We start from the raw sequence: 26,321 nt of genomic DNA on the forward strand, positions 1-26,321 counted from the left end.
ATCCCCTCCTCAGTTTTGCACTTAACTAACATAATTAGTACTTATACCGTAGTTTACTGGCACTTTTGACAGCTATGTATCTCGAGTTTTCTAATACCTCCATAACTCCTTGCCACAATTGACTTCCCCCTGCCACAACCCTTTCTTTCTCCGCCACCCCCATCCCTGCAGACACACTGATCTACACGTCCAATCATTTGCAATGTTTATAGCCACTGCATTCTGTGTGTGTGTGTGTGTGTGTGTGTGTGTGTGTGTGTGTTTGCGTGTGTGTGTGTGTGTGTGTGTGTGTTTGTGTGTGTGGTGAGGGATATGTTAACACTAAAACACTTAAAAGTCCAAACTAAGCTTTTTCTCTTAGAAACTAACCATCTTTCTGTGTACTTCCTCACAAGAATGAAAAATCCAGGAGGGCAGCAACAATAAATTATGTAGAAAGACAACCATTCACTTAAGATAAAGGATGGGTGACATACAGGCATGTTTGAGAGATTAGAAAACTACGTGCATTTTTCATCTGCAGGTGGGTGGCAGTTTTTCCTCATGTTTCATTGTTGCCCTATTACTTTTTCGTCCCTCATGTAGTTATCTCTTATGACTACTTTTGCTATCATGTCCCCAGCTAAAGATTCAAATTGGTGGTCATTAGAGTTGTTTGACCTTGTTTAATAATGAACTAATTATCTATCATTTGTTTCATGTCCTGTAAAGGAAGAAGAAGGAAGACTATTTGGTTCAGAACAATGCGGAAGGTAAGCGTGTGTTTTTCCTCTTTGTAATAATGAGTTAACAACATGAGATTCCAGAACACTTCTGTACCTGTGAAGTAAAAGGATTTTAAGTCAAATTTCTGCAATTTTCGGCTTACGGCTATGTCAGTTATACTCACATTGCTTAATTTGTGGGAGATATGACAGTAATTTTGTTGTCTGCAACCAATTTAGGCAGTGTTTAATGAGCACATGCCACTTAATGCTGTTCACGTCAACCATAGTTTGGAGGAGGAGTGCCATGCTTTGTTCGCAAATGAAGCAGTGTATATGTGTCTCTGGTCAAAACTGCATTAGATTTCACACTCCAGAAGATCGAACGTCGATGTTTGCCTTTATTCAGTAGCCATATGTATTTTACCCTTTCAGTTTCAATGTACATTTAATTTTAATTTCCACATGTGATTTCAGGTGGTTAGCTCATGACTCATGTAACATGTTTTAATTATTGTAAACAAGCATCTGCTTCTGAAGAGGATACTCAAAGTTGTATTACTCTTAGTAGTATTGAAAACTAGGCCAAGTTTAAACATATAAACTTCTGGGAACCGATTGATAGTTCACTTAACTAATCCAATTTGTTGGATTTATTCCAGTTTACCAGTCAGGTACAGAATTCTTGAAAAGTTTTTTCCAATTCCTGATATTACAGGTTTTGTGTCAAATGGATTAAATTTAAGACTTGCCATAATACTGTTACTAAGCAACTGATAGTTACAAAGCATTTACAAAACCGTATGTGTACACTAATGTCCACCGTGAGATTCGATGAACAGTACTTGGACAATCTTGCTATTTTCTGCTCCTCAGCCCTTGCAGTTGTGGCTCTCAAGGGCATCTAAGAGGTTGGTTGAACATGTTGATCACAGTGGCTTTGTTAGGACAACAATTTTTCTCATAGCTGATTGTGGTTTAAAGTTGGTACATGAGGCACAACAATGTAAGTGAAATGTTGCCGTTCCTGTCTGCCTCATTCATAATTTCACTGTCATCTTCGGCTGATCAGACACAAAATGCTGAGAGGCCGAACCTGACTGGGACATCCCAGCCAACAGTGCCATATGAACATTTCATTTTTTACTGCAGATGTGCTGTCCAAGGGTGGCTAGGCTGTATGGGAGAGCTCTTTTGGTGTGGAAAGGATGACAGATGTTGAAATGCAGGTACTGTTGGTGGTGAATATGTTTCATAAGTGTTTGATAGAACAGATTTGTCCATGGAGGTTACAGAAGGGTCGAAGTCAACATCCTGGATTGTGGGACATGGGGTTGATGAGGATCGAGTTAAGTGGTTGGGAGAGAAGGTGTTCAGGTTGTGAAGAAGAGTGAGGATAAGGTGTCTTATTTTGACATATCCATCCTTATTAACTAGGAGGAGAGGATTACGGCCAATAGGAATATTTCAGTTTTTATCACTACCATCAGTTGGTGCTTCATTATTAATTTGTTGACAACTGGTTTCGATGATAGAGTTCATCATGGCCGTAGTAGTAACATAAAAGCAGTTGCATTAACAGCAGCGTGACATCAAAAGCAAAATGGTACCTAGAATTAAAATATGTAATACATATTTATTCTAGTGGTTAAAGCCAATTAATATACAACATTAATGAATGTATCACTGTACAAACAGTGTAATGGGGAAACAGAAATGAGAGCCCATATACAATTACAGAACGAGTCATGTATATTCTTGCAAGGCTAAAACAATGGAAACCAATATGTATCACAATAAATTACATAATTAAAATTCATGCAAATAAATATCCACTAATCTTGGGCAGGATCATCCAAACAGTATAATTACAAACATAAAATAATAGTATGAGGTACATACACCTGTGCAACTGGTCGGTCTTGTAACCAACACTAAAAATTAAAATCCATGTCTATATACAGTATTAGAAGCTAAAATGAAACACATAAAGAACTAATCAAATATAGAGAACAAAACCAATCATAGGCTTATAGAAGCTTGTATGAGGACAAGATAGAAAGAAGAGAACCAACTAATGAAAATAGAACCATTCATCAAAACTGTCACTCTGTTAAGTTATGAGATACAAATCGATCATGTGATCTTATTACTAAAGTGTCAACACTATTGGAACACAGTAACAAATGAACTCTAAAATGTTTCAGTTAAATTTATAACTTTTGGCTCTGTATTTTCAGGAGGCAGCCTTACTGTATGTTGTCAGTTTACATAATCTGATTTGAATGATCTTCTGAATAATGATGTGATATATGTGAAATGAACATCCAGTAGGTATCAAAATTCAGGGTGCTGCTTCTTTTTTCAATAATATCAAAATTTTGGTAAAAATAAGTCCTGTATCAGCTGTCAGAAAGTGTTTTACATATTTAAAAATCATTGTTTGGACCACAATAGTTTAAGTTGATTTCCTATATTACCATAAGTCAAGAAATGTTATAAATTTTTTTCCCATGGACATAAATCCCTGCTGTGACATCGGGAAATATGACAGTGGTGTGTTAAAAATAAGATACATTCTATTGCTATTATTATTATTTCTGTCTGAAGTAATGGAATCCAAACTTCAGTTCCAGCATTTACATTTGTAAAAAATTTCAATTTTTTCCTCTCGTCCTCTTAATTAATTACATGTCTAGAATGAAATTTTCACTCTACAGTAGAGTGTGCGCTGATATGAAACTTCCTGGCAGATTAAAACTGTGTGCCGGACCGAGACTCGAACTCGGGACCTTTGCAAGTGCTCTCCGCAATATACTTTCTTCTGGGAGTGCTAGTTCTGCAAGGTTCACAGGAGAGCTTCTGTGAAGATTGGAAGGTAGGAGACGAGGCACTGGCGGAATTAAAGCTGTGAGGACGGGGCGTGCGTCGTGCTTGGGTAGCTCAGTAGGTAGAGCACTTGCCCGCGAAAGGCAAAGGTCCCGAGTTTGAGTCTCGGTCCGGCACACAGTTTTAATCTGTCAGGAAGGTTCAATAACATGTCTGTTAAGTATTTGCTTCTCTTAATTCTTAAATAAAGTTCCAAATCAGAATCTTCATCAACATCTGAGTTATGGATGCTAATGTAGATAAATGCAGAGCCCAGTTATCAGAATATCACTACTTTTAAAATTCGATATAAAAAAAATGTTTTAATCTAAGTCAAAAAGATTTTGCACTAGGAATGTTATAAGTATAAGCAAATGTGCACATCTTCATGAAAATCTGAGATGATGGATGACATGACCTGTATGATTTGACATGGAATGACCCTCCAAGCCTTGTTATTCTTTAATTGTTTTATAATGTGCATGTAAATTCTAGTGCAATGAAATTTGTAATCCATTTCCCAAATGAGGTGGCACAGTGGTAAGACACTGAACTTGTATTCATGACGATGGTAGTTCAAAATTTATGTTTTCTGTTACTTTGCTGAACAGGTTGAAGTGGCTACCTTTGCCAGCTTGAGCTTTTGATCCATTACTTAATGCCTTTGTCATCAAAAGAACCCTAATCTTCCTCCTTCTCCCTTCTCGTACAATTCCATTAGTTAAGTTGTATTTTAGAATGCTCCTTTTTAAATTTTGTGTATGTTTAAAGGTGATTGTGTAATGCGACTGAGAGGAAATAATTGGAATCTTATTTCAACATATCCTCCCTTTTTAACTAGGAGGAGAGGATTACAGCCAATAGGAATATTTCAGTTTTCATCACTATTGTCAGCTGTAGTTTCATTATTAATTTATTGACAACTGGTTTCGATGATAGAGTTCATCATGGCCCTAATATTTTTGATCTCTTATCGAGATTTGTCATTTATTTCACAATAGGTTAGAAGGTTATTAATAACAATTTTGATGCATGTCAGGAACCTTCAGTAATCACTGTCAAGAATAATTATACAATTGTGTGTAGTTATGGAGTGTTCACAAATAAGTAAATTGCTTTACTTTTTCACTGTAATAATATTCTCAAGAATTGTGTCTGCAAAGGAATTATGGTTCGAAAGAGGTTGTCTGTTGAAACATAATCAGCCAATATTTTCATACTATAAAATATCTTTCAGTAGGTAGGCTTCAAATTTCTATATGTATAATTTGCACCTGTTTATCACTTAATATGGAAGAGTATGTTATTCGTCACATCGTAATAACACATAAACATGGCTGCTTTCATAACTAATTAATATATGTGTATAGTTTTTATATTTTATGTAATTGAAAAAGTTACAGTTATAAACTATGTTAAAACACGTAAAACTCCTTAACTACAGATTTTGAACCCAGTTGCAATCACTATTGTGTTGTACAATTAATAGTGCTAAGATATTTATAATTACTTTGATGCAGGGATTTCTGAGGGACCTTGTGACACGTGGGATCAGGATGTTGAAATGGACGACTCGTTCAACAGTTGTGAATCAGGTGAGTGCAGAACCTACAAGTTGAATGCAAAACATGTGGATTCATATGTTACTTTGCAGATGCACATCAATATGTGCCCCTTATTTTGGAAAGCAAAAGTACACTCTCTAGTCTGGTTAACGTGACCATCTGTCAAAAGCCTGACTGAGGTTATTTAATGTACAGTCAGGACGTGGAGTCATGCTAACTCTTGTGCCATGGCCAGCTGTGCTAGGTTCTTTGGTTGAGGATCCATGGCACCTGCAGCCTGATAGAGGTGGTCCCACAGATTCTCGATTGGTTTAAGTCCAAATGTTTGGTGGCCAGGGGAATACATTCGTAATTTTGTGCCAATGGTGTGTTGAAGTGAAATGCAGTTGGCATCCCTCGACATGTGTAACTGCTGAAAGTTTTATTGTTGTCTGTCTGTTAGTTGTTGTTCAGTGCTGTATTTAGCAGAATGTTGTGTTGCACAGTTTGTAAATTTCAAGATGGCAGAGTTAGAGCAACAACACATCTGCATTAAATTTTGCTGGAAACTCAAGAAAACATTTACAGAGACATACAAAATTATGCAGGAAGCCTACAGTGATGAGTGCTTAAGCCGTACACAGTTATATGAATGGTTCACATGGTTCAAAAATGGCCTGACAGAAGTTAAAGATGACTCTTCTTCAGGTTGTCCTTTGACATCTACTGACAACGTTGATGTCAAGAACATCAACAAAATTGTGCCTGTGAATCGAAGATGGGCTGTCCGAGTGATTGCAGAAGAATATTACATTTCAGTTGGATCATGTCATGAAACCCTGATACAGCATCTTAGAATGCATCATGTACTTGCCAGGTTCGTCCAACGGATCATGAGTCAAGACCAGAAAGACCTTCGCCTTGCAGTGTGTGAAGAGCTTATGGATCGTGCAAATGAGAACAAGATGTTCCTTAAGAGAATCATGACTGGGGAGATGGGAGCCTATGACGTTGAGACCAAGGTTTAATCTTCACACTGGGATGGGAAAGGTTCCCCGAGACCAAAAAAAGCCCATGAAGTCAGGTCAAATGTCAAAGCTATGCTGATAGTTTTCTTTGACTTTGAAGGATGAGTTCAACATGAATTTGTGCCACAGGGATAAACTGTTAATCAATGGTACTATCGAGACATGTTGTGATGCCTGTGAGAGAATGTGAGAAGAAAATGGTCTGAATTGTGGTGAGAAGAAAATGGTCTGAAATGTGTTGAGACAATTCATGGCTGTTTTGCATCACGATAATGCAGCCGCACATTCATGTCTGTTGGTCCATGACTATTGCACAAAGAAAACAAGATCTCTGCCTCTGTCCCCCCCCCCCCCCAACCCCCCACCCTCCACCCCAAAGTTGAAAATGCTGTTGAAAGGACAGATCTGGAATATCCACTTCTTTGACTTACAAGTCATATTTCTTAACAAGTTGGTGTTTTCCAGGTACAAGCATTTATTGGTTTTTTGTGCAATACAGTGGGTGGCATTTTTTATCACAAGATCACACATAAACAGCAGAAGGAATATGCAAGAAAGTATTGGGAGTTTCTATTCAGTACACTTGTTATAGTTCATAAAAATTCAAATAACATGAAGAAAACCTTTACCCCAAAGAAGAGGAACCTCACAAAGGTGTGCTGTATGGAGTTCCAGAAGAAATACTGATGGGGGAGAAGTGCAGAAAGAAACAAGGACCTGGTGGAAAGATTGCAATAGGGATTTGTGCATGGAACCGTGCTTCAGCATATACAGGGTGTTACAAAAAGGTACAGCCAAACTTTCAGGAAACATTCCTCACACACAAAGAAAGAAAATATGTTATGTGGACATGTGTCAGGAAACGCTTACTTTCCATGTTAGAGCTCATTTTATTACTTCTCTTCAAATCATGGAATGGAAACTCACAGCAACAGAACGTACCAGCGTGACTTCAAACACTTTTTTACAGGAAATGTTCAAAATGTCCTCCGTTAGCGAGGATACATGCATCCACGCTCCGTCGCATGGAATCCCTGATGCGCTGATGCAGCCCTGGAGAATGGCGCATTGTATCACAGCCGTCCACAATACGAGCACAAAGAGTCTCTACATTTTGTACCGGGGTTGCATAGACAAGAGCTTTCAAATGCCCCCATAAATGAAAGTCAAGAGGGTTTAGGTCAGGAGAGCGTGGAGGCTATGGAATTGGTCTGCCTCTACCAATCCATCGGTCACCGAATCTGTTGAGAAGAACACTTCGACTGTAATGTGCAGGAGCTCCATCGTGCATGAACCACATGTTGTTTCGTACTTGTAAAGGCACATGTTCTAGCAGCACAGGTAGAGTATTCCGTATGAAATCATGGCAGTGAATCGAGGAAAATACAGTACATACTGACGAAACTAAAATGAGCTCTAACATGGAAATTAAGCGTTGCTGGATGCATGTCCACATAACATCTTTTCTTTATTTGTGTGTGAGGAATGTTTCCTGAAAGTTTGGCCGTACCTTTTTGTAACACCCTGTATAATCAATAATTTTCTCTACGTTTATAATGCTGAAACAACAATTTTCACATTTCCCAGATTTTGTATCTTAAATGTCAGTTAAAAATCATTTCTAATTCTGTTTTTTGTTTTCTTATTACATTCCCTTAATTCACTTCTTGTAATTCTTCCAATTATTGAATAAAATTTGTCCTCAATTTTATACAGAAAAATTGGAAAATCAGCTGTGGCTGGGGTGTTAACTAAGACAGGATGGATTAGAGTGGATGACTGATTCTCTACCAGAGATGTATGTGGATGCTGGATTAGAAGGCAGCCTGTGGATGTAATTGCTCTTTATTATTTACAATAATTCAGTCTTCATACCCACGAGTGTTGATCTATGGACCTTGACAAGTGCAGCAAATGTGCAAACAGAGCATTTCCCAGCATATTTTTCTCGCAGCGCCGTTGTTGTCAGCGGCAGCACACACTGCTTGTCCATTAGTACTGTGTTAGGGCCACATTGACATTTTGTGTTTCTGAGCCCATAGCAGACCCAGCTGTGGCATCTGTTGTTGTCCCAGAGAAGATGAGCAAGTGACGGCAGGTGACCCAATGCTCCAACTCCACACCAGAAGATGGACGGCCATGGCAGTTTGCATCTGTTCCCAGTGGCTAAGGAGACCTCAGGTCAAGCCATGGAACGTGAAGGGCACTGGGACTTCGTGAGTAGACCTATGGTGGCAGCAAAGTGCAGGGGTACCAAAAGCAGCAGTCAAGGGTTCGAGGTCCAGTGACGGTTGTGTCAGCTGCCTCAAAGGTATGTTGTCTTCTTGGCAGCATCCATCATAGTGTGGGTGTCATAATACAGCCCAGCTGCCGAATGGTGACTGGCTGGCTCCAGGGGTATAAATGACTGCTGTGTGGTGGGTGCGGAAGAAGTAACGCTGACACATTTCTTCCTTCATGCAGAAGCTTCGCAAAGGATGATCAGTGTCTGAGAACTCACAGAGATAGTAGAAGTGCGACAGCAGCTCATTGCTGTCTGGGTTGGTGTCAGGATGAGTCACCAACCATGGTGATTAGTGCCTGGATCACAATGCTTCAGCTATTCGCACTATTTGTTTCATTGCTAAACTGGAATGTGCAGTGTGTTTGAAATACACTTCTTTATTATCAGTTACCTTCATCGCATTTTCTTGATATATATTAATGAGTGTTTGAGGGTGACTTCATGTTATTTTCATAAGAAGTAGTCACTACTGTCAACCAGTTTTAACTGTGAAATCATCAGAACTAAAAATCCTGTGTCTTCTTATGAAAATAACATGAAGTCACAATGCAAAATTCGATTTTTTTTTTATTTTTTTTTTTTTTTTTTTTAAATACCAAGTTGAAAACAGGATGACCTGAGGCTGAAATAAAGCTGCTGACATTGCCGTTCCTGCTAAGTAATAATTTTAAATTGAAAGTAATTTGGAAACCATCGAGGTAAATCAAATGCAGAGTGTATCATAATTATTGGCGTAAATGCATAAGGTTGAAAGTACACAATACTAGAAGCAAAAAAGTCTGAGTAAACATAGGGTCGAAAATGCATACCTTAAGACCTACGAGCAATTTTTCATCTTCGATTCTATAAAAGAAATCTCTTCTACTGCAAGTTCTTTGCCTTCCATATTTTGGAAACTGGTAGTATGGACCAAAACAAGAAAAAAAAGTCCAGTAAACGTGCTCTAAAATGCGTAACTTAAGGGTTACGAGCACTTGTTCATCTGCTATTTTAAAACGCAACTCTGTTAATGATCAAGTGCTCGTAACTTCTAAAGGTACTATTTCGCTGCAACTGCCGGCCGTAGCGTCCGGCAGTGACTGCGGACAGTTGACTACTGCTCTTAGGCAAAGCAACGGAACATATGTCGTTGTAACTGCTCGGCAGTCAGTGGTCGTGACGTCATCGCGACTGCCACGTCTCGGCCGCTGCGGAAGCAGTCAAGCAGTTGGGCCGCGACTGCCAGGTGTGTGACGACTGCAGAAATCAACAACGCGCTATGTCGAAGAAAGGTTTTCACAATGACGACGACGAACAGTTTGTGGAGTATGTGAGCAGATACTCTATGCTGTATGATAATACGCATACAGATTTCAGAAATGTGATGGCAAAGGATAAGTTGTGGACGAAGATAGGAGAAGCAATGAAAAAAGATGGTAAGTGTTTTGCATATACACATTCATTTATTTATGTTTTTTTCCTACTGTGACAAATTGTACAATATGAAGGCTACAACAATGCTTCCATTCTTTCTGTCGCCAAACGATTACAATAGTCGTTACGCGTAGTAACAATAATTTATAACCTTTATTTGAGCCATAGTTCTTTTCCAGGTTGTGATCATTGATTTGTAGGTTCACAGAAGTAATTCTTAAATGTATCTCATACCTGAAACCCTTCAGCTTGGTAGAATCCCCCTGTTCGGGGCAGGGGAATAATGTTCCGTGATAAACTCACGTCATGGTCAAGTTCATAAAAAGGTCATCCTCCTTTTTGTAAATAGGTGTCCCTGATGAGATAGTGTAGACAGCAACAAGCTGTAACTAGTTTATCACATGTGTTAGGTTGCAGATTCAGATTTGTGTAGAACACTCAAAATACCTGACACAAAAGTCCAAAAGCGTTTTCAGAAACTTGGCGCGCTCGTGACAGTTTATAGTTGAAGGTCGCTTTTGATTTATCTTGCTGGGCAGATGAGTGAGTGTAATGCTTGAGAATATGCTTTCGCAAGCAGAATGCCTCGTCGCCTACTATAACAAATGGCATCTTGATGTCAGTTAATGGAAGCTCTTCATCTGCTGGAAACACGTCTCCTTTCATGATCATTTTCCCCATTGCCGACTTATTAAATATGCCACTGTCTCCTTCCTTCCCATACGAACCTACGTCTATCGCAACGAGTTTACAGTTCACATCAACCAATGCCAAAAGTACTATGGAGAAGTACCCTTTGTAATTCCAGAAAAGGGAACCACTTTTTCCAGGGCACCGTATCCTTATACGTTTCCCATCAATCGCAGCACAGCAGTTAGGGAAACCCCAAAGAGTGTAGAATTCTTTCGCACCTTTCCTGAAAGATTCTCGAGATGGAGGAGGCAGGAAGATAGGTGCCAAGTGTTGGCACATAGCTTCTACTGTTTCACGAACTATGATGCTCACATAGCTTGGTGATATCCGGAAACCATATCCAAGGGACACAAAACTCTCCCCTATAGCTAGAAACCTGTAACACAAAGCATAATTATTATTAATACATGAAACATAAATGTCTTGTCCTAATTACACAGCTAAACAAATATCATTCCGTTTTAGGTAACCAGTGTAAAAAGAGATGGAAAGACATCAGAGATAACTACTGGAAAACAGTTTGAAAAGAACAATTGCAAACAGGTTCTGCAGCACCAAGTTCAACAACAAAATGAGCGTTGTTCAACAGACTAGGCTTTTTGAGAGCTGTAGAAAAGGAGCGGTCATCTTTTTGCAGTGTTCCACTAAAGGAGCCAACAAGTGTTGAAGGACTGCTATCTGATGAAGACGGACAAAATGCCAATGAAACAGGGCCTGACGCTCCACAAGCCATTGCTTCCTTGTCCTCTGGTGACGCACTTGCTGCCAACTCTTCCATCTCAGCTCACAGATCGAGGAAAACACACTGGGATTCAATCAACCAAAGGGGCCAACAGTGATTGGAATTGCTGCAGCACTTGGCTAATAATCGGGACCCGGAAGATGATGTTGGGCTGTTCGTGAGAAGCATCACAGCGTCCATTAGGAAACTACCACGTCACCTCATTAATGAAGCGAAAATTGACATTTTAAGCTATGTTACGGGACTTGCCAGTTCTTCAGAATCATCTCTTGTGCCACTACCTGTCAGCATCAGCCCTTCCGGTTCGTCTTCCCTTTCATCCCCATTCGAACGAACTTCATCGCTTGGAGACAGTATGTACACTTTCACCCCATTAATAAACATCAGACCACAAGCAGGTGATACTACTTTTGAAAATAATTACTAATCATAATGTAAACACAGTGTAAAGATAATGTAAACATAAACAACAAACTGTACAGGCCCTGAGTCGTTTCCAAATAAACTTATTATTTTAATAGAAATTTATGTTATTTCATAGAGATACAAAATTATCCATTTTAAACCATTGTTTATGAATACGTATGCTTTTATACAGCTACTTACTGTAAAGTCACTGCCATTTTTTGTTGGTTTCTATTGGAGTTTGCACTGCACTGGTATCTGTTCCTGCTATATCTTCTCTCACCAGACTTAAAACAAAATCGAACAGAGATGGGTTAAGTCTAAAGAAATTTCTGAACCTCTCTTCATCGTTTCGAAAGTGACCAGTTACTAAGTTAGCATAAATTCCTTCACTTTTCCGCGTATGGAAAATGCTGTGGGGACAAGATCTTGTAAGCATTGCAATAATTTGCACCTCTTCTTCCTCGTCCACCAAAACACCTAGAATGGTATTAGCATCCATGTTGTGAACTCGCTTGCGTGTTCCTTTCACAGAGGTAACTCACTGAGTGTCATGGCCGCTGCAGTCAGCAGTCGCAACGAAATACACAGGCAGTGACGGTCGGCAGTTATGGCTGACAGTTACTGCCCGCCGCTACGGCGGGCAGCCGCAGCAAAATAGTACCTTAAGGTGTGCATTTTAGAGCACATGTTTGATGCACATTTTTTTCTTATTTTTGCCCATACTACCACTTCCCAAAATGTGGAAACGAACTTGTAGTAGAACAGATTTGTTTCACAGTATCGAAGATGAAAAATTGCTCGTAGCTTTTAAAGTACGCATTTTCGACCCTATGTTTACTGAGACTTTTTTGCTTCTAATATCGTGTACTTCCAACTGTATTTGCTTACACCATTAATTATGATACACCATCTATATGCAGCAAAATGTGCAATAAACAAAAGTTTTTCTAAAGTACAAACAATAAAAAATGGAAGTTAATGTAGATGAGAGTTTCACCATACTTCTTTATTCGTTTACCTCTGATATAGTTATCACACATAAAAAAATGAGCCTCATCATTATCCAGGAGTCAGTGTGTGTATCTTCTGTTGAGGGTTTTGGAAGCTGCGCTGGATGTTTGTATACACACATTTTTTCTGGTGATCTTCTAAGGAGTCGGAAATTTTGCCCTTTCTTTTGCTGTACGAAGCAACATTTCCTTCCACTTTGCTGTTTTGATTTAAATGTCTGTCTTCTGTAGTAGGACTATCATCGGCAAAGCAAACTTCTTTACGTTCTCTTCTTATGTTCATTGTTAGTGGAGTTTTTGTGGAATTTGGTGAAAGAACTGCCTTTTTGTGGCTTGTACAAGCCTCTATCACCATAATTCTTTTTTACTTTAAAACAAAAGCTTTTTTAATATGTCTTTTTGCAAATCAGTGCCTGTGTGAGCTCTACTGTGTATATGAAAGTCTCTTGAAACCAAGTGTTCTGTCATTGAAGTTGTTTGAACTAATTTATTGAATTTCAAGGTTAGATTAGATTAGATTAATACTAGTTCCATGGATCATGAATACGATATTTCGTAATGATGTGGAACGAGTCGAATTTTCCAATACATGACATAATTAGGTTAATTTAACAACATACTTAAGTTAATGTAACAACTTTTTTTTTTTCACCAAGGTCGCTTACTGGGTCAACCAGGTGATCTGTGAAAGTATTCCCGTATATTTGGCTAGTCTTTAGGTGAGAGAATGCCAAATCATACCTCTGAACTATTAACTTTTACTCATAAGTGTAATTTGAGGCATTTATATAAAAGCTCTTATTTAGAAGATTCTCTGCCTGAGGTGCCTGACTACAGTACTGTAATAATGTAATGTACCATGGCAACAGAAAATGCAGTGTATGCGATTTCTCTAATTCTAGTTCCTTAGATGCCTCTTTGAAGGGCAGTGAAAACCCCCTCAAGTTTTAAAGCACTTGTCATAAATTAAATGCTAACATTTAAACATTACAGTAATAAAATTGCATACATATTGTGAGAGGAGAAATTGATTTGTTTATCAGTGTAGTATCAATTTCTTCTATTCGACCTATTTCTCTCTTGTCAGACAGGTTTTTGCACAAGGCCAAAATTGGTTTCTGTCAGTTCTAAAATAGTCAGCCATGAATTTCAGCAAGTATCCTTGAATGGTTTCAGTGTTCTATCTAGAGCATTGAGAAGGCTACTCTTATTTACATGAGTGGCAAGTTCATTTGCCACAGTCAGAGTAGCATAAACTGTTGGACAATTGGCACGTACATACTCTGCATTGAAAGCATTTTGTAGATCTGTGTTTAACATATGGCAGGAACACATCAGTTGTGAATAATGACCCAGTTCTGCAATAATGTTGCCACTTTCATCAGTCATTAAAGGCATGTTGATACCAAGAGATATGAATTGCTCATTTGTTGCTCATCTGGAAACTGCATTGTAAACAAAACATGGTTTATGAGGTTCCAGTCAACTAAACAGGAGAATGTAAATGTTTGTTCTTGTGTTGCATGTCCACATATCTGTAGTTGGTGAGTATTGATGTCTTGTTATGTAAGCAATTACTGCAAGCATAATTATATCTCTTAGACTTGTAAGCACTTTCTGCCATATGCAGCAATATGGTTGTGGGGTAAGGTGGACATTTTTCCATAAGCCACGCCAATGTCAACTAATGTCTGAGTGAGACCCAGAAAACATTTGTCTTCTACAGTTACGTAAGACATTAAGTCTTGCCCGCACATAGCCACACATTTATCAATAATCGTTTTCTGAGAGGATTTAAGGTGTTTTTAGCCACCAGGAGACTTGTTTATTTATTAGACATGTGTGGATGGTGAGAAACGTGTAAAGTGCCACAGAATCCTTTAACATCAGTGTGAATTTCACTGCCTAACGAAAAGTGAATATGATTAATGTTCTTCCCATTGCCATCTGCTATAGACTTAAATACCGCCTAAATTGAACTTTTTTTCGGGCTCTGTAGTTCTATATTCCCCACTGATTGGGTTTTTCGTGTTTTATTGATAGGCTTACCTTTGAAAACCACCTTTAGTTTGCACTCTCATTTCCTGGATAGCAAAAAATGGAAAAGTCTGTGATCAGCCTACACTCTCTGCTGCACCACTCCACTGAGCACTGCCCTACTCACCATTCAAAGACTTCTGATCACAACGGTGGTCAGTGCTTGCACCCAGTACTACAAGGCCCTTGCAGTGATGCCGTAGGTTCACTTTGTCCAAGACCATTGTAGACCAGTGTGTTGCTGTAGAATCTGGACAAGAATGTTGTAATGTGCTTAGGCAAATACTATGCTGACATTTCTGTTCAATCAGGCCAGAATTCCATTCTCCTTGACACACTCACTTATGCATACATCCCCCCCCCCCCCCCCCCCCCCCACACACACACACACACACACACAGAGAGAGAGAGAGAGAGATTCCTCCCGCAGTTTTATTTCCATGTGTGTGTTGCTCACTTCCTGTGCATGGACTTCAGTCATTCCCTCGCAGAAGCTATCCGCTCTACCGACACTGCATGCTATGCTTCCGGAATGAGATTTTCACTCTGCAGCGGAGTGTGCACTCATATGAAACTTCTTGGCAGATTAAAACTGTGTGCCTGAGCGAGACTCGAACTCGGGACCTTTGCCTTTCGCGGGCAAGTGCTCTACCAACTGAGCTACCCAAGCATGACTCACGCCCCGTCCTTACAGCTTCACTTCTGCCAGTATCTTGTCTCCTACCTTTCAAACTTTGCAGTTGGTAGAGCACTTACCCACAAAAGGGAAAGGTCCCGAGTTCGAGTCTCGGTCCGGCACACACTTTTAATCTGCCAGGAAGTTTCATATCAGCGCACACTCCGCTGCAGAGTGAAAATCTCATTCTGGAAACATCCCCAAGGCTGAGGCTAAGCCATGTCTCCACAATATCCTTTCTTTCAGGAGTGCTAGTTCTGCAAAATTCGCAGGAGAACTTCCGTAAAGTTTGGAAGGCAGGAGACAAGATACTGGCAGAAGTAAAGCTGTGAGGATGGGGCGTGAATCATGCTTGTGTAGCTCAGTTGGTAGAGCACTTGCCCGCGAAAGGCAAAGGTCCCGAGTTCAAGTCTCGGACCGGCACACAGTTTTAATCTGCCAGGAAGTTTCATATCAGGGCACACTCCGCTGCAGAGTGAAAATCTCATTCTGGAAACATCCCCAAGGCTGTGGCTAAGCATGTCTCCGCAATACCCTTTCTTTCAGGAGTGTTAGTTCTGCAAGTTTCACAGGAGATCTTCTGTAAAGTTTGGAAGGTAGGAGACGAGATACTGGCAGAAGAAAAGCTGTGAGGACGGGGCGTGAGTCATGCTTTGGTAGCTCAGTTGGTAGAGCACTTGCCCGCGAAAGGCAAAGGTCCCGAGTTCGAGTCTCAGTCCAGCACATGGTTTTAACCTGCCAGGAAGTTGCATGCTATGCTGCTTAACAACCAATCTTCCTCACTTTCCAGAATGCTCATAATGCTCATCCTGTCCACCACTCAAGCTGGAACCCATTAATGATGTTTAGACCCCTGTTTTTCTCAATTTTGAAGAAGAATCAAAGTACAACTGCTTAGCAGTTGGACTTCTAATCTTTGTGTGTGACTGTCCATAACTGCTCTTGCAAACAAAGTTTAACAATGAAAAAATGTTTATATTTAACTGGAGAAAATTATCTGAGGAAGAAAATAAGGGGACAAAGAAACAAACATTCTTTTAGTTTGCCTTGAAATTTAAAACATATTATTATCTCTTTCCCCTTCTTTATTCTCAGTTTTCCTATACAACATTGCGTATTTATCAGAAGCGATTTCCATTGCATTAACTTCTTCATTTTTGATTGACATGTTATTGTTGATACAGGACGTGCAGCAAAGCTTCCTCAAGGTAATGACAAAGATAAGGAGTCCAGTTGGCACCAATCGGATCGGAAGCAGTGGAATGATGTGGCTGCTTCGGTTGAGCGTGATGAATCTTTGAGTAGCAGCCAATCTTCGGATCACAGTAAGTTGCTTGTAAACTCAGGTGATGCATATTTGTATTGTACACCTATTGCTGACAATAATATGTGCTTAAACGATAACAATTTAATATTATTTATATTTGCATTTATTGACATGTGCAAAGACAGTTTCTGCCTGGAAGACATGTTATAAAAGTTACTCCTGTCTAAAACAGTTCTTTTAAATAAAATGTTCAGACTGGAAGACAGAAAATTCCTTTTAAATTAGGGCAGGTGAGGAACTTTCTGACAAAGTTACTGAAGACATGATAAGAGAGTAAATGGGGAAAGAAGTTCCTGTGAGCATAAATGAAACTCACAGCAATGTAAAAATCAGTTAATCATGTCAGGTGGATAAAGACACAATTAAAAATGAAGTAAAGTAGATTTATGATGATGGCAAGTGAAAGCAAATAATTTATTTTGTTTGGCCTAGGGTCAAATTACAGAAAAAATAAGATATGTGTAACAGAAATCCATGGCATAAAACAATGTACTACATATTAACAGACTTATATAAAATTATAACAAGGGAACATTTAAAGATGTTATTAATGTCACAGTTCTGTCAGAGTGGGGAACTTAGCCATGTAATAAAATTTTGAGAGGCTTTTATGAAGTAATCTCGGTTGCCCTAATATCTTATTGGATATTAACTAATATTGTGTTCTGCTATTTGTTCCATTACACCTCAGTACCATTCAGGATAGTGTGTACATTCAAACTAGGATGCTGTGCACTTAAATTCTTGTTACTAATGTGATTGAGGTGGCTTTGGATTTTTTATGCAGCTGTACACCTGTAATCTGTATGGCACAGTCAGTCTAATTCTCTTGAGTATGATTAGGTCAGGCTGATTCTTGGAGTGTTATCCAATTAGCTCTCTAGTTGACTCCTATTTTACGAGGAGTTGGTTGATGGAGACTCAGGATTTTATGGAGTTATTCTAGACTTACATGGTAGACGAAAGGAATTTTTGTTCATTGGCGAATTTATAGGAGCTGATCTGTTATGTATTTTATCCTATTATTGGGCTACTGCCTATTGTCATCAGAAATGTGGTGGTGGTTTATTAAATAATACATGTTGATACTAGCATGCTGGTGGTAAATGTTGTTGTGTCATTTAGCTGCACATCAATCTTGCTGACCTGTTTGCTTGTTGCCACACAGGAACATGGTATCAGCAGTATGATACACAGTTGATTGTGCTGCTGAATGTAAGCTATCTGCTTTTGCTTCTCAGCTTGTTCCAGCCAGTTCTCTGATAACGTTAATTGTTTATCTCATTGCTTAAAGATGTTTCCTAAATGTTAAAAAGTTATTGTGCATTATGCCTAGATGTGTAGGTTTTAGTTTAATAATGCTCTGCAGAAATTCTTTAAATCTACTCGCACAGTGTCATCACAACCTCATGCTGCCTTCAGGTCATTCGCTTATGAGCAGTAGAGTGGGGCAGCACCTTCACTGTCTAATTTGTTCGATGTTTCATTCAGGTTTACTCCCCTTTAGTAGCATGCTGTCAGTTGGGTTGTTATTACAAACAAGAGTTACCTGAATAATCAAGTCTTAAAGAAGAATTTAACTACATCATACAGGGTATACTAAAAATTAGCAATTCTCAGAAACACTTCAGCAATGGCATACTCGTGAAAGATTTTCCAACAGAAACTGTGAAAACATTTGGTTATGATGATGCCAATGAACACTTAAAGACAGCTGCTTTGGCACATAACACTGTAAAAAGTCAAGTTCTTGATATGGGATATAGCATAAAAAAGAAACTAAGCAATGTAATTGGTTAGTTAGCTTATTCTTTGTATATGGATAAGTCTTACTTCCTGAGTTGCTGTCAATTGTAACAAGAACACATGGAAGTAAAATTTACAAAATTTAAATCCATTATTGATAAATTCTCCTATGAGTTTCACAGTAATTTTACAGATTTTAAATGTCTAGAGTTGGATACCTTTCTCTTTAATAATGTAATGAACACATTAGTCACAGAAGTGGTAGAAGTGATCTTCAAGAAGAGTACAATACACAAAGTTATCTATTCATGCTATTCAAAACAAAAAGAAATATTGCAGTTTTTGAACTCATACCACAAAATTGCTACCGAAAACTCACAAACTCCGCTCTTAAAATGGTATCCTTTTTCAGATCAACGTACATTTCTCAAAGTACATTAAATTTGCTCAGTGTGATGCAGTGCCCAGTGAGTCTTTGGAACATCACAAAAGTACAAATTGAAATTGATTTTACAGAACTTGTCAAGACCTAGTTAAATAAAACTAACCGAAGTATTAAAATATCTCATTAATATGTGTACAAGAGTTTGAGATAAGTAACTAAATAAAAATAAAAGTATTAGTAGTTAATGCCCCTTATAACTAGGGGCATCGAAATTTTGTGAAAATAATGTGAAGCTAGCAATTTTAAAATAATGCAGAAGTGGCAACTTTTATGAGATATTGCAAAATACATAATTTTGCCTTACATAATGGTTATAAATTTTAGGATGGCAGTTTACTATTATTTGTAACTGATAATTGTTAAATGTTGAAATTATGTTTTGATTTCAAATTTCTCAAGGCTGAGATTTGTGAATAGTTTTAAAATGACAGTTCATTTCCTACAGATGTAATGTTGAGGTGATGACAAAAATACAACCAAATTTGACAAAAACAAACACCAAATTTAAAAAAAAATTAATTTTGAATATGGCATAAAAATTACTGGGGAATGTACTGGCCTTCAAAGACATGAGACAGAAGAGGAAGTGTTCACTTAAGAGAGTCATTGAAGTTTGTTCCATGTGAGTCTTGGCACTCTCTTGTTAGAGTCAGACATCCCTCACGTCCATTTTGGGAAGAAAAATCTCCTATGTCATCTGGACATAATGCTGAAAAGTGACTATAACCACCCTATCATTCTCTTTGAGAAACTATGAGACAATAAAGCCAATTTTGGACAATGCATGCCAAACAGTCACATGTTTTGTATCCTGGGGCTGCTCACAAAGTTCATGGGGTTTCTTGCCACTCCAGTATCAATATTTTGTTTATTCACGCATTTAGCCAAATGAAAACGTGCCTCGTCACTCAAGAACACAAAGGTGTCAGTAAGCAGGTTTTCAGTCAAGGCTCCATGTGCATCTTTTCATTAAACAAATTTGTATGGATTAAGTTTGTGTGAATGAAATTTCAAGTCTTCATGAAGAATTCATCTCATTGTGCAATCAGAAATTGCAACTGTGTGTTTGTGTGCAGATTGCTTGGGGGAGTTCACAACTGCCAGCCTTACTTTCTTGACATTTTCTGTTGGCCCTGTGGTTCTTGAAGGTGCTGGTTTCTTTTTCTGTACGCTACCAGCATTCATAAACATGTCAATCCTCATAATGATTGATTTTCAATCAGGAACACGGCCTGGCACGGTGGTAAACTGTCCCCTGAATTCACACTGGATTGCGATGACGGCCATTGGCAAAATTAGTCGTCATGGTGAACGTGTGCTCCTCTTTCATCCATTAAATGATCACTACTAAACTACACTTATGTTCTGTCCTTTCGAATGCACTCAAACACTAACAACAATGAGTAACAGCCGCCTTGTGGCACTCATTCCAATTAAGGATGGTCCTGTGCTGCACTCTGTTTAAAATTCTATTTTGGTTACCATTTAGTTCTTAAGCATGTATGTTGCACTTACGTGTAACTTATACCACTCTGCTACAATTCTACCAGTAGCATGTTGAATCCAGTTTCCTTGATAGATTTACTACATTTTTTCGGAACATGCCATCAAATCCGTCATCCATTTGACTTTCCTCTTACAGATTTTACTTGTTTGGCTTTTGAGTATTTCCCTAAAAATATAATAGTTGTGACTCGCTCCAGATTTTCACCACTGACCTAGTAATTTAATACTACCAATCTCTTTCTCATGTTACAATCATTATCTACTATTTATCTCCCTTTGATGAGAGTTGGCATTCATGACACAAAGTGGAAATTTTTATCCACATCCTTCTGCATTTCCTTGCTGCCCTTCCACACCACGTACCTGTATACAACATTAACACTGAAAGATATTGCTGCTGAAGCTAATGAAGAATTATTGATCTATATTTAGGTCATTAGTTATCTTTATAGGCTTCCTTGAGGCTTACCCAATATTACATGTGTTTCTGTTGAACATTAGCAGCCCGGTATAGTGTGCTGGATTCTATTCATCAAAAATTCTTTGCGCCAATCGTATGATCTGGAAATATAGGAGCACAGAATAACCTACCTGTCCCCTGCACCTTTAATTCACAGGGTACAGTATGTGAACAAAGCAAATAATGTTTCAACCCTGTCTGATTCATTGAGAGGAGATTCTTTTCCTCCAGGAAAGGCATAATTTTCAAGCTTAGAAAGAGTGTCAGGGAGTCTATGCCTTGGGACAACTGGGAAATCTGAGAAAAACCTGGTAATTTTTTCATCCAGGAGAAAACCAGAAAAAACACCAGAATTTTTTAGAATTCTGGGAATTTTTCAGTGTTTTAGCATTCAGTTAAATTTTTGTAATTTTGACTGCTAAGAACTGATAGTCTAGCAAAGAATGTTATTGTACCTCACTACTGCAGAATTATAATGGAGCAATAAAACATAAATGAGAGAAAAACTAAAGTTGAAAAGGAAATTTACTTTTTACAACAAAACACACTGTATAGGCAAGCGTTTGCCAACAGCCAAATGTGTTAAAGGCATTAGGACGAAAGACTATGCAACACTTAATAACAACAAACTGCTTGGGATGAGCATGACGTCAGAAGTGTTTAAACATTAGCTTCGTTAGAGCAGTTGCCAGTGGGCTCATGCACCTGCACAGTTGAGTTGGGTACGAACAGTACATCCTCTCACTTTTGGCTACTTGAAGTGTGGCTGTTGGCTGTATTGGCTGTAGCAAGCAGCCAGATGCTACCTGGAAAAAAATTTCTAGCTCACAGTGCTTACATTTAGAGATTTTGCTGTTTCCTCTTTGTTTACAGCTCTCACGTCAAATGAAAACAAATTGGATTTCTATGGCCGAGAGCCATCAGCTGAATTAAAATACATTTACATAATTATGGAAGTCTAAAATAAGTTATTAGTTTATAGTTTTTGGTTTTAACTTATTTCCAGGTTTTTGACAGTCAAGCATTAATTGCCTCGCAGAATGATGAAGTTATATTTGTCTGTTTGTTAAAGAAATTTGGCTGTTATTAATATTTTCCACTGAGACAGTCAATTTATTTGAAATGGAGTGTTTCATTCCAGGCTATTCAACTGTTTGCTAGATTTTAAGTGCACATTTTCATCTTCTGGAACATGCGGCATTATGCTGTAATATAGAACCAAACACGAGGTAATGCAGTACTCGTACCCCAAGAAAATTTACATTCCGGGAACAACATTGAAAATCTTAATATCAGCTTGGGTCGTACTTCATTGTGAATCTGGAGATACAAATGGGCACCTTAAGCGGAATTATGTATTTTGTATTGTTTACGAAATTCTGACTCTCTCGTAGCATCATCTGATGTCCTGTTTCTTTTATGGTGCATTGTAATATCTCGTTATACTTTAAACATACAAACATCCAGGCTTCCTACGTCATTGTAGCTGCACATGTGAGTACTTTAAACATACGAACATCCAGGCTTCCTACGTCATTGTAGCTGCGCACGCGCAGTAATAACTGTTTTCTGGTGGTCAATGGCAACTGCTGAAATGAACCTGTTCCTAATAGCTCGCGGGAAAATATTGCAAATGGTGGTTTCAGAAACATCACTTTTCAATATAAATTTCCTTTTACGCAAGATGAATTATGTTGTGTGTAAGAATGTGCGATGAATTTCTTAAATCACAGTGTATTTCGCTCTCTTTTAAAACTTACCACTTCGAGGACCAGCCACTTAGAAAAATTTCGGGCCCAGTGTCATTTAAAATTTTACCAGCACATATGTGTGAAGTATCTTGAAGTGTAACACATAAAAAAAGACATATTTAAGCATGAAAGCTTAGCTTTCTGGTGGTTTATTGGTATTCGAGACCAGAATTATATGTGAAAGAGTGCATCAGTTTCCCGTTCTGCCCGCAGTTGTTTGCTGATGTGCCAGGAAGTTCAAGCTGGTGCATAAAACCTTAAACCTTCAAAGAATTGATAAGTTTTACAGTTCCAAGGTAAAGTATACTGTCACATAGCACAAAAAAAGCGTATTTTCATCCGGAGAAGTGTATTTTTAACTGGGAAATCTAGGAATTTTTTTCCTTGTTCACTTAAACACCCTATAACTGCACTGCACAGAATCACTCATGTGCCACCACATCGTGTAACTGATACCTACCGTGACGGGCACTGACTTCCAGTAGCAAACGTGACCCGTAGTCCGATTGCAGTGAAATCCCCGCCTTTGTGGTTGTATGATCAAGTATTCTGATTCGCCAAACTCCAAAGCCATTTTGTTGTGGGCCACATCGCCTTGTGTGAAACTAAATACTGTTATGTGGTGGCTGCACTTAACCAGTAAATGGCTACGTAAGTACAAGACATTCTAGTTCCACAGCCAAGCACTGAAAGATATGCCTCTCAAGCACACGCTTGTAATGCACTTGTTGCAGTTGGAACCTAAGTAACTTGAAAACTTGCCCCACACTGAAGAATGCTGCGACCGCACATCATCTCAAACATTTTATTGTCATCGCATGCTGTCAGGCTGTGAAGTTGATTATTTGCAGAACACAGTGTGTTTCAAAAAGAATATACATATTAAAAAGTGCTGTTTTGTCCAAACCTTTGGTTGCTGCTCCACGGCTTGGTTATTGGAGGAATGAATACATTGTCTAGTTTATATTCATTGCTGTTAGGTATTTGTTGTCTTCTGCTTGCTTGGTTACCATCAGTGTTGCAAATTGGCTACTCTGCAGCAGAAATTATTTTGTGTTCTCATAACAAGTTTGTTTGCAGGGCCATCTTCCACAGAAAGTACAGAAATACTTTTTTTTCGTAAAGAAAACTACATACTGACATCACAAGATACAAAAAATCTATAAAATTCCCAGTTGAAAGGGAACAGAACAATCAAATTATCTTTCTGGGTATAACAATCAAAAAACAAAACAAAAAGCATGTGTTTGAAATTTACCATAAACCCCCAGCAACGGACATTATCATTCCACAATCCTCGAACCAACGACAGTCACAATAGCAAGCAGCACTTCGACACATGCTCCATAGACTCAACACAGTGCCACTCACCAAAGAAAACTATCAATAATAATGCAGATAGCACAATGCAGTGGTTTCAATAATAAGTCACAACAAAATTTAAAGTAAAAATAAAAGCAGGAAGCACCAAACCACAGACAACAACACATCAGGACCAAACACAAACACAGTCCCTTAACAACTACACAGATAGTAAGTGAGAGATGAAAGAAAACACAAAATAGTACACAATGACATACAAACACAAACTCACACACAAAATCACCAACATTTCCAAAAGACATGGAATAAACATAGCATACACAACAGACAATGCTATAAAAAAATACACCCCAAAACTGACAAAAAAACAGAGACATATACCAGAAAGCAGGAATATATATCAACTACAGTGTAACACCTGTGAAGGCAGATACAATGGACAAACAGGTAGAACATTTGATATCAGATACAAAGAACACCGAGAACCTGGAAATATGGGACCAACTACTCCACATTTCCAGAACACCTAAGAGAACATGACTACAAACCAACCACTAGAGAACAAGACATGAAAATAATTAGAATCAACATTAAAAAAATACCTCCTAACCCTGCAAGAAAATTATCACATACAGAAAACCAAAGCAGAAAGGAAAACATTGTTGAATGATTGGGTACACATGCCAAACAATTCATTGTTTACACTAATAGATAAAGAGTAACACTTTCAAAGAGGATTAATATAATAATACCATCCAATGTAATAATAATACCACCCAACATCTTCACACTCACTATCCATGAACCCCTCCACAGAACTTTGAAACAAAAAGCAAATCAGCTGTCACCAAAGCTTTCAACCACTTGCTAACAGCTAGTACATTCATATTCAACACCCTGTAACTCAACCCCAACACACACACAACATGCTCTTCAGCTCACTCTCTCGCTTGTAGACACACACGATATAAACGTCATGAATACAGGTTGGTTTTTAACATAAACATTGTTAGGTTGGCAACAAGTAGGTAAACACCAAAGAGGAGGAAACACATAATGAAGTTGCAGTATTTACATTGTTAAAAGCACAGCACCCAAAGAAATAGTTACATCAAGTGGCAAAAGAACAGTAGTACACCACAAAAATAAGGAGAAACATGGTGAAGACTGTGAAAAAGGTCTGAATGCAAAATTGTGCTTCTATGTCGATAACAAAGTGGTAGTGCGACCTCTAGACCAGATGAGAGAAAACACGGGTCACTGCAGATCATAAATAATTACTATTTTTTACATAAAAAATTGCAATGTGAACTGTTTTACATTATAGAAATAACAAAACTGCATCATTATAGATCCCACTTATGATGCCTTAGAACAAGAAAAAGGCGAAACGTGCCTAGGAAAAATATAGTAAGTGGCAGCAGAAAAAGGTGGTTCTCTTCACAAAACAAGTATTGTGTTCTCATGTTTGCATAATCTAATTCAATGATAGTTCTCCTTGTTTTGAGACGTCAGTTGACTAGGAAGCCGTACAAGTTGCAGCTGTTACAGGCACTACATCATGATTACAAATGCAAATGTGTGGCATTTCCTGACAAACTTTAAAAGGCTGTTGACAATGACAACACGTATGTACAATGCGTTATTTCAGTGATGACACAACTTTCCACCTCAGTGGAGATGAAAGTAAACACAAAGTTCGAATCTGGGATGTACAGAACCTATGTGCACTTAGTGTACATGTACAGTATTCATCCAAAGTCAGTGTCTTTTGTGCGATATGCCATTCATCTGTTTACAGCCCGTTCTTCTGTGATGGAAACATGAAATGGTCAGCAGTATCTTGTTGTGTTAAAAGACTGGTTGTTCCAAAGTCTCAATGGAACCAACTTCATTTTTCAAGAAGAAGGAGCACCCCTTCACTTGAATCACCAAGTGTCTGAATATCTGAAAGAAACTCAACCAAGTCATTGGATTGATCATCAAAACATTCGGCAGTGTAGCAGCTCCTGTTGGCCTCAGTGGTCCCTGGATACACTCTTTGAGTTCTTCCTGTGGGGATTTATTAAGAACAACATTTATGCACCAACACTACCACAGACCCTAAAAGAGTCATAACATCAGAGAACACGGACATGCATATCTGAGTATAGGAGAAATTTGAGTATCAGTGTGATATTGTTCGTGTCACTGGTGGAGGACATATTGAATATCTGCAATCCAAACTTGAGAGATTCATACATGTGTGTCGCAAGTTTTATAGTTGTATGTTTTACAGTTTTTAACTGTTGCCACCCACTTATGACCCAAAGTTGGTTCATTAATTCTTAAGTAAGATTAAATTTGGGGTGGTGGT

General features: G+C 38.4%; 1 protein-coding gene across 3 annotated transcripts in view; it reads left to right on the forward strand.

Annotated features, from left to right (window-relative positions):
• Positions 1-716: 716 nt before the first annotated feature.
• Positions 717-26,321, forward strand: part of LOC124544985 (putative uncharacterized protein DDB_G0282133) — a 106,979-nt gene continuing 81,374 nt past the window's right edge. For all 3 annotated transcript variants that reach the window (XM_047123741.1, XM_047123742.1, XM_047123743.1), the window contains exons 1-3: positions 717-752; positions 5,093-5,167; positions 16,592-16,732. In XM_047123741.1, the coding sequence (XP_046979697.1) occupies positions 5,137-5,167; positions 16,592-16,732 (172 nt within the window). In that variant the 5' untranslated portion in view covers positions 717-752; positions 5,093-5,136. The remainder of the gene's footprint in view (positions 753-5,092; positions 5,168-16,591; positions 16,733-26,321) is intronic.

The sequence above is a fragment of the Schistocerca americana genome, chromosome 8 (assembly GCF_021461395.2).
Source record: "Schistocerca americana isolate TAMUIC-IGC-003095 chromosome 8, iqSchAmer2.1, whole genome shotgun sequence".
NCBI lineage: Eukaryota > Metazoa > Arthropoda > Insecta > Orthoptera > Acrididae > Schistocerca > Schistocerca americana.